Here is a 10,000-nt window from a genome sequence, read left to right on the forward strand (position 1 = left end):
GTTATTAGCACCATTCTGTCAGCTGTAATGTGGAGATTGATCGGGGGGCCGCGGCTCCCGGCCCAACCCCCCCCCCCCCCCCCCCGCCACTTCCCCCCAGCCTGATAAAGATGACAGATTAACGGAATAAGAGGGGGAATTAAGGAGTCTGGCCGTCTGAGCTGTCACTGGCTCCGCGGGAAGAAAAGAGAGAAAGAGGAGAGGAGGAAGAAAGGATGAGGATAGAGAGAAGGAGAGGAAAGGAGAGAGGGGATGTCTCCCTTGTCTGATGGCTCTGGGGCTTGTGCACCCCAGTGTTAGATGATGTAGGTAACCCTCAGATTTTGTCGCCTGGTTCATCCCTCTGTCCCCTTAGTTACCTCTGAACAAATGTATTGGGTCGGTGTTGTTCGTTTGGAGACCTTTTTCCAGACAATCTTTCCTAACTCACAATTTAGTTAGGAAACGAAAGCAGAAAAGCCATCAGTTTACAGGTAGCCACCACGGCTATTTCCTTAGCGTTGCGCGTGGAATCCACGGAGTTCGACATGATAGGAATGTAGCGAGGGCTTCATTAGCCGTGCTCACAGGTAGAAGACTGCCAGACGACTGAAGAAATGAGCCAACCTGGCTATTAGCATCACTAGAGGGAGTTAAGGAGTTAGCGGTAGTGTCAGGACCTGAGTTTGGGGTGAAACGGGAGTGCCAGCTCTTTAAGAAGCACCATTTAATTGGCTTTAAAAGCTTTCCGCCTTCAAATCTCTGACCCCAGGCACTGGCTCAGGAGTCTTTCTGTGAAGTCTGCCCAGAACCTGTGTGTGGTTGATTGTTGTGACTGTGTGTGTTTGTATGTGCGTATATTTTTCCAGGAGGCTGTTTAACTTTAATGGAACCTAGGGCATCCCAGATTTTTTGGGGGCATTTTAGATTAATAAAAAAAAAATATATTTACCATTTTATTTAAAGTTTGACACTGGTCTATTTCAGGTTTGATATTCAAACCATGTCTTCAACGAGAATAATATTACCCTACTGCTTTTACATTGAGACAGATAGAAGTTAAGGTCTGAGGCCCATGATTGAAAGTGTATTTGGAATAGACAAGAGGAGAGAGGAGGGGATGAGAGGAGATGGACTTGAGGTAACATCATTAATTTAAAGCTACTTTAATGTGGACACATACAGAGAATGTTAGGAGGAAAGGGGTTGAAAGTGCCGATATTTATTAACAGAGTCTGATCTTGGGAGAGGTGAGGGTACACCAGAGAGACCCAACTTCCAATGCAAGAAAGAATGTTCTGTCTGTCTGTCTGTCTGTCTGTCTGTCTGTCTGTCTGTCTGTCTGTCTGTCTGTCTGTCTGTCTGTCTGTCTGTGTGTGTGTGTGTGTGTGTGTGTGTGTGTGTGTGTGTGTGTGTGTGTGTGTGTGCGCGTTTGGGTTCTTGCTGGTGTGTTCGAGACCCCCCTCCTCTGGGGCGGTGGAGGGGGGGGGTGGAGGGATGAGGGGAGAGGAAAGGGGGAGGAGTGGGGGGTTGGCGCTGTAATTGTACACTAGATGCTCCTCTCTGGCGGCAGAGGGAGGGAGGGAGGGAGGGAGGGATGGAACGGGAGGAGGAGGGGGGTGTTAATGCGAGGCGAGAGAACTCCCTTATACCCTGATGGGAGGGGTGGTGTTCAACACACACCTCTTGGGGGGGGGGGGGGAGGAGGAGACAGAGAGAGAGAAAGAGAAAGAGATTGAAGAGAGAAGGCATGCGGCACTAAAGAAGAGCACAGACATCACACGGATGAGTATGATTAGAGGTAGTTAACGAGAGAGAGACGGTCCGAGACCGACCGAGAGACAAGCAGACAGACACAGTGAGAAGCTCACATACAGAATAGGATGAAACAAGGACAGAGCCAAGGTTGGGCTAGTTTTGGAGCTTTCGTGTAAGTGCTTTTTGTGACAAGTCCTGGAAAGAAAGAGAGGGGGAGAGAAAGAGAGGGAAGCAAAATAGAGAGAGAAAGAGAAAGAGGAAGAGAGAGAGAGAGAGAGAGAGAGAGAGAGAGACGAAAGGGAGAAAGCACATTAGAAAGAGTGTTCGGAGGTGAGAGAGAGCAAAAACATGAGAGGGGAGAAGGAGAGAGAGCAGCAACTGAACTCCCCCTCCCCTCCCCTCACTCACACACACACACACACACACACACACACACACACACAGAAACGCACACACACACGTGTGAGTAACCCAGGCAGATCTGTCATTCTCGGCGGCACAGGCCCCTCTCATCTCTGACAGAACAGGCACATCTCCAGACGCCCGTGGCTTCTCTCCTCTGCCACTCTCTCTGTCTCTCTCTCTCTCTGTCTCTCTCTCTCTCTCTCTCTCTGTCTCTCTCTCTCTGTCTCTCTCTCTCTCTGTCTCTCTCTCTCTCTCTCTCTCAGTTTTTTCCAGGCATCCACCATGTACACAGGTACATACAGAGCAGAGCAGTAGAGAGCTACACAGCTTTACACAGAGATCCTCTGACTGACCACTGTGTGTGTGTGTGTGTGTGTGCGTGTGTGTGTGTGTGTGTGTGTGTGTGTGTGTGTGTGTGTTCACAGATGACCTTCTAGGCAAGAGAAGAGCCTACTCCCCAAACAGCAGCAGCGACTGCCCCTCAGACAGCAAGAAGTCCCGCAGCGTGTCTCCCAAAGGTAAGATTGCAGCGTGTTTCTGCGTGCGTGCGTGCGTGCGTGCGTGCGTGCGTGCGTGCGTGATGCTGAAGTGCTATAATAGGTGATGATTATCCTCAGAGTAGAGGTGGACTGAAGAGAGGAGAGGATGAGAAGGTGAATGAGGATGAGGAGGGAGAGGAGGATGAGGAGGGAGAGGAGGATGAGGAGGGAGAGGAGGGGCTGAGTTTCGCACACACGTTCTCACTTTCACACATGCACACACACACACTTTTTGTTGTTCCCTATCACTCTCAGCTCCTTGCTATCTCACACACACAGTCCACACACGGTGGAGGGGGGGGGGGGGGGGGTTAGAAGGGAAGCAGGCCATGGGCTGCTGTCAAGTCTGCTCTTCTCCTAGGGTGCACACACACACACACACACAAACACATGTAACATTACACACACGTAATTACACACATGCATGCTTACACACATACTCACACACATGTAATGGTTGGAATGTACAGTATGATGAATGTAACTTATTGTGTGCAATGCAGGTGAATTGTTGTTTAAAGAGATTGGCTTTCATTGGTATTGATACAATTTGATTTAGTGAATGTAGCCAGTGAAAGCTTCTCACTGTAGCTAGCGCAACAGGCAGTCTCTCCCCTCTCCTTCACTGGGGAGGAAAACTGGAGTCTGGGTGTGGAGACCCATCATGGCCACCCTGTGTTGCTCTAGTCTGTCTCCTGGTTACTGAGGAAGACCTCCTCACTGATGCATTATACAGCAGGCAAACTAAGGGCAGCCCACTGTCCTGATCTGTCTCTAGAGGGGCACAAATCACATGCATGTACATGCATGGACACAGTGACAGCACACACACACACACACACACACACACACACACACACACATACACACGCACCAGACTTCAAATCATACACACACACACACACACACACACACACACACACACACACACACACACACACACACACACACACACACACACACACACACATTTCCACTTACAGTACGTGAGTTAGTAGCCAGTGGTGCTTCCTCAGCGTAATTGTCCCTTTGTCATTGATGGTGTGTTGTCCCAGCCAGTGGTGTGTAGAGCCTGCATACAGAATAGAGAAGTGTGTTGAAGGGTGTGTCGAGGGGTGTGTGCTGTGCTGTGTTTGGTGTTCAGTGGGCTTGGGAAAGCCCTGTGCCCTCTGTGTGACCTCTGGTCTTCCTGAGCCCCTCCTGGAGCCCCTGTGTAGTGGAGCACAAACAGATCCATTAGAGCCAAACACTAAGACACACTCAAGACGCTGCTGGATGCATGCTCTCTCTCTCTCTCTCTCTCCTCTCTCTCTCTCTCTCTCTCTCTCTCTCTCTCTCTCTCTCTCTCTCTCTGTTTACGTAGTGTTCGGTCATGGCCTGATCTTTTCAGGAGGTATTCTACTTGGTACAGTGTGTGTGTGTGTGTGTGTGTGTGTGTGTGTGTGTGTGTGTGTGTGTGTGTGTGTGTGTGTGTGTGTGTGTGTGTAGAATGGGGGTGTATGCAGTAGAATGCAGATGGTGCTAGTGAGTTTTTCTTGAATTGTGTGTGTCCGGGGGAGAGGGGGGGGTGCATTTGTGTTTGTGTGTGTGTGTGTGTGTGTTTGTGTGTGTAAGAAGACAGGTCTAGTGTGTGTCCTGCAATAGAGGTGGATTAACAGACCTTTTAAACTCTGCTGATCTAACGTCTCAACCCCCTGAGCTTCGTCCACACCCAAACACTGACGCTGCGTGTGTGTGTGTGTGTGTGTGTGTGTAGATGGAGAGAGGTTTGGGCAAAGATGGTCTGTTTTTCTATCTGTGGTGGAGTTGGCACCCCCCGCAGAGCTTGCAGACAGAGAAATGCAGACGGGCAGAGACAAGTAGACCTAGTTCTCACACACACACACACACACACAGGCTCACACTCACACACACATACACACACATACACACACACCTGAGGGTCTCTGGTTGGATTAGTTGGAACTTGGCGGAGGAGACAGAGATGGTGTGCTTATCCCCCTTTTCTACCCCCCCCCCCCACCCCCCCACCCCCCCACCCCCCCCACTCCTCCCCCCCTCGCGCCACTCCTGCTCGCCTGCCTGGGGCCAGGCTCAGGTTTCAATGAGGAGCAGAGGGTAAAAATACCCCCCCCTCCTCTCAACCACCAACCACCTTCACCCTCCCGCCCCCTACCCACCCTCCCCTGCCTCCGCTAAACCCCAACATCTCCTCCCTCCTCTCCCCTACCCCCAGGATCAGGTTTCTGCTGCCAGAGCCCAGCTCAGCACATGGGACAGAGAGAGAGAGAGGAAGAGGAGAGGGGGGGTAGAGAGAGAAAAATTTAAGGAGAGAGAGAGAGAGAGAGAGAGAGAGAGAGAGAGAGAGAGAAAGAGAGAGAGAGAGAGAGAGAGAGAGAGAGAGGATATCACACAACACTTCTTTACATCCAAATCTCACCCACACACACACACCCACACACACCCACACACACACACACACACACCCACACACACCCACACCCACCCACACACACACACACACACACACACACACACACACACACACACAGGAAACAGCTGTGTATTCATACTTGAACATAAGACATGAGTGAGAGATTTTCAGTACATTACCCATCACCAAGCTGTCCCTCTACGCTATTCTGTATTTTGAAATGCTAAGTTCACGGTGAGTCCATTGGCAATGAATAGGACTATGTGCTTGTCTACATCTTTGAAGTCCACTTGTTTGGGAGTGCTGTCCTATTCATGGTTGATGGAGTGTATTTACCAGAATTCACTAATTTGTTAGAAGAATAAGAACTTTGGAGTTCAAGGGCTGACCACCAATGCGATAAAATCGATGGTTTTCACCATGTATTGAAGGTATACGGTAATGCAAGCTTATATTTTGGGTTCAGATAGGGTGACAGTTGAACTAAGCGCATGAAACATTAATACGTTATATTCTTCCAGAATCAATGGCAATGTAACATTAATATAAAAGTTAAAAAATGGATGTAGCAATCCCAGATTGCCCCTTTAACACTACAGGAAAAGCGCAGCACTAACCAACATCGCTAGAGTAACGTTTTGTTGACGTTAGCGTAACAGTGTAATCATTAAATTAGACAAATACTATGCAAAAATAATGCATCGGATGTGTTTATTCAGGACTTAAGAATCATTAGAATACCACATTTTGTACTTTGAACGGTTAACATATTAAATATAACTTATTCACGGATATAATTGATTTTACTGTAAAAAAAAAACACAACTTCATGTTATAAATGTTATTTGAAGATTGAATAAGGTACAAGCAAGAGCTGAAATCATATGTGTTTTGTAAAAAATAAAAAGTAAAAAAGTACACTTCAAACCGCAAGAGGCAAGGTCAAATATACGCCTTTACGCAAATGCAGGAGGGCTGGGCTCGAGCCGCAGCTGGGCGAGCAGTTACTCGCATATTCACACGACTCACACGTGATTGCCCCCATTCGATTGCCCATTATTCACATATTGTAATTACACAATTGTTTCCATTTCAATCATGTCCTTATGTTGTGTTATCTTAGTTTCAATATACGTGGTTTCGATTTGCTTTAATTGTAAATGAGCATTGTTAATGAAGTTGCAAATGAACTATGTAGTCTGAATACGGCTAAACCTAATGGAATAGAATTGGAAATACAGTATATATACGATCAGGTCTATACACACGAGTGCCCTCCTCCTTTCAATGGGCATACGGGAGCAGACGTGCCATGTCACGCATTTTGGTGGCGACAATGGTTATAAAATGCTTCCCGATTTTTTTTCCAGAAGTGTGATTTTGAAATTCTAACAACGCTTACATGGAGACAACTATCAATGAGGAAAAGTCAGGGAAAGAGGGGATGTCGCTTTCACAGCAGCAACGTTATTTCAATTCTAAAAGTTTGTAGTGTTAATGGTGAGATAGGTGTGAGTTAACAGTGAAACGATAGCGAGACTAACTCTCCCCCCCCCCCCCTTCTACAGAGAACTCCCACACCCCCGTGCTGGAGGCGGGCAGCCACGGTCACATGACCCCAGAGGAGCACTACAGGCGGATGATGTCAGCGCTGAATGAGCAGGGCTCCTATGAGGAGCAGCAGCAGCGCCTCTACCAGCTGGCCAACAACATGGGCCTGCCCAGCCACGGTGAGAATATGGACACTGTGTGTGTGTGTGTGTGTGTGTGTGTGTGTGTGTGTGTGTGTGTGTGTGTGTGTGTGTGTGTGTGTGTGTTGTACAAAATTGTATTTTGAAGGGAATAAAAAATTTCAGCCAATCACATTCTAACAGGGGTATGTAGAGCAGGACTCTAATCCAATTAGCTAGTTAGCTAGTAACACTACTGCACACACATATCCCATCTTGGCTTGACACACACCCGAACTACACACTCTGAAATAGACCTCACTGTTACTGTACATATACTAGGCACAGAAAACTTACTCAGGAGAGCAAATATGAGTCAGGAACTGTGCTTTTCAGCCTTTGAAAGCCTCAAATATTATCATAAAGACCATCATCTGTCACCAGACCATCCACATACGGCATTGCTAGTAACCCGGCGTTGTGGGTGTGCCCAGCCTGCCAGTGTAAAACTCCACCGTAGACCACTGACATTTCTATCTGTGGAGCCAGCCCACCCAATGTCAAAATGTCACTCTGGGTGATTTCTGACTGCCGCTGCGTCGGGCTGTAAACAACCCTCCCAGCCAGCGTGCACGGTCGCGGATATCGATCTGGGCTCTCTCTGGCTGCCTGCCAGCTCTGTAAATCTCCAATACCATGGAAACCACAAGTGTGTCCTTTTTTTTCTCACATTTTTGTGATGTGAAGTTAACAGGCGCTAAACCTAGAATGTACCTGTTTCAGAGGAGGAGGGAGAATACATATAAATGAACACGAGGTTGATTAAAAGCTAAAAGACAGCTCGTTGGCTTTTTATGTGTGGGGTTTATTTTTATTTCACTGCTGCTTTAAACTTGCAGTGGCATCAATTGTTAACCTTTTCTCCAGTTTTTAAAAGAATGTAACATTAATTGCCACAAGGTTTTACGACCCCCCTGCAGTAGCATAAATCGAATCAATTCCACGTCCCGCCGAATTGTACTTTTATTTTTATTTGATTAGCAATGATTTTTAATTGCTGGCCGCAAATCTAAGGGGCGAAGCCTATAAATGTTTTAATTGCCTTTTCCTGCATCTGTAAAGAATTAGAGCTGATGTGCAGTGCATTCTGGGGCATTTTATGACCCAGGGTGCAGTATGATCAGTTTCCTTCCCCAGAAGCCTCTCTGCTTCGAGGCGGGCGCTGTGGCGCAGTGCAGACGTCTTTACTGGGGATTCTCTCCTCTTTTAGTAGAAATGAAGGAAACAGAGAAGACAGAGATGAAGGCGTGAGAGATGATGGAGAGGAAGGAAGTAGAGCTCAGGGAAAGACAGAAATAGACAGAAAGAAGAGGGAGAAAAGAAAGAGACAAAGAATGACAGAGACCTTCCTTAGAGCAGGACAACAAGTATAAAACACAGGATGCAAACTGATGATTTATTAATGATGTCTGAGCCTGTTGGCAGTAACATCCAGGAAATTATCCGCATATGCATGTGCCATTGAAAACACACACACTTCATACCAGGTCTTTCCTCTAGTGATGAGTGTGTTTATGTCCTTAGTAAGTAGCTCAAGTGTGTGTGTGCGTGTGTGTGTGTGTGTGTGTGTGTGTGTGTGTACTGATTCCTCTAGTTCAGGCATTGCCAACACACCTCAGCAGCCAAGTCTTTGGTGTTGCTGATATTTATCCTCAAGTCTGCACCAGGTGGCTCACTTCATCAATCTACACTCTACACTCTGCTTTTCCCTCAAGTTGAGGAGAGAAAACTTTTTTTTAAGTTAAGTTTTCCACGCTGAAAAAATAAAACATTATAATAATATTCTTGAATTTCTTTGTCTGTCCCCAGACCTGAGATCATGTCTATCAGTGCACCCCTCCTTTCTTTCTAGTGCTCACTTCCTCTTTTTCTCTACGTCTCCCACTTCCTGGGCCCCAATTTACTTCCGTTCAGCAAAGTTTCAGTCAGCATAGAGGCGGACGGCAATGAATGGGTGGGGATAATTGAATATGAGATTAAGATATCCATTGTCTCACATCACTGATAGACACTCTGATAATTATTTATATTTTTTATCAAATACAATTACCATAGTTACAGTTGTAGGCAACTCATTTAATTGAAGTGTCTGTGATCATAATCTAACCGCACAGCAAGTGACCGCCAGATTGAACCAATCTCAGATTGAACCAGTCTCCAAGCGCTGTAGAACGGTTTAATGAATCTTGCGACTTTTCTTATACAGTATTGTATCATTTGCATCAGCTATATCCTCCATTATCCCTCCTGGCCCCCAGTCATAACCATTGTCAACTGCACCCTACGACCCTCCCATCCCTCCCATCCCTCCCATCCCTCCCATCTCCTTCCCTCCTCTCACGCACCTCAACACAGGGCCTGCTTTTATATTCTCTCATTTTTTTCTCTTCTCCCCCTTTTTTTCCCCGACTCTCCCTTTGGCCTTGGTCCCCGCAGAGCATCCTTTCATGTGTTTGAAGTGGAGGGCACTGGAAATGAAAGTGTGTGTGAAGGGGCGAGGAGGAGCAGAATGTGTGTGTGTGTGTGTCTGTGTGTGTGTGTCTGTGTGTGTGTGTGTGTGTGTGTGTGTGTGTGTGTGTGTGTGTGTGTGTGTGTGTCTGTGTGTGTGTGTGTGTAAGGTGTTGTTTTGGGGGGCTCTCGTCGGACCTGAGAACCTGAGGGGGGAGAGGGGGTGGTGGAAGTGGCCAGGAGGGCTTTCCCTCCCGTCTCTCATATGATGAAAGGGTAGAAAAGAAAGGAAGGGGATGGGGGAGGGTGGAGGGGGGGGGGGCAGGAGGAGGCAAACATCCAGATGAGAGGTGGGCCTCTTGTTTTGTCTTCCACACTTTCTTCTGTCTCTCTCAAAGTGGGGCCCGCGCTGTCTCTTCATTACTACATGCTCTATGAACATACATGACTAAATGTTTACGGTAAAAACCCTTAAGGCTTGTGCTTAATGCACTGCCTACACAGTAGTATACACTGTACCAATGTACGCAGTATAAAAGTGCCTAAATTAATACAGAACATACCTGCTGTTCCATCACCTCACTCTCTTGCATACCATTTGTATACGCTTTCGAAACTGGACACTCATTCTGACAGTCCCAAATCCACCATGAGCCGGGTCTAGCCGCCATATCACGGGAATACTCTGCATTCTCACGCAGAGGAAA

General features: G+C 47.3%; 1 protein-coding gene across 3 annotated transcripts in view; it reads left to right on the plus strand.

Moving 5' to 3' along the window:
* The window catches only part of samd11 (sterile alpha motif domain containing 11), a gene marked incomplete at its 5' end in the record, with an annotated part of 48,263 nt that overhangs the window by 25,287 nt on the left and 12,976 nt on the right, over window positions 1-10,000 (plus strand). For all 3 annotated transcript variants that reach the window (XM_083675029.1, XM_083675028.1, XM_083675030.1), the window contains 2 exons: window positions 2,568-2,660; window positions 6,684-6,845. In XM_083675029.1, coding sequence (XP_083531155.1) covers window positions 2,568-2,660; window positions 6,684-6,845 — 255 coding nt within the window. The remainder of the gene's footprint in view (window positions 1-2,567; window positions 2,661-6,683; window positions 6,846-10,000) is intronic.

This window comes from Argentina silus, assembly GCF_951799395.1.
Source record: "Argentina silus genome assembly, chromosome: 8".
NCBI classification, from domain to species: Eukaryota; Metazoa; Chordata; class Actinopteri; order Argentiniformes; family Argentinidae; genus Argentina; species Argentina silus.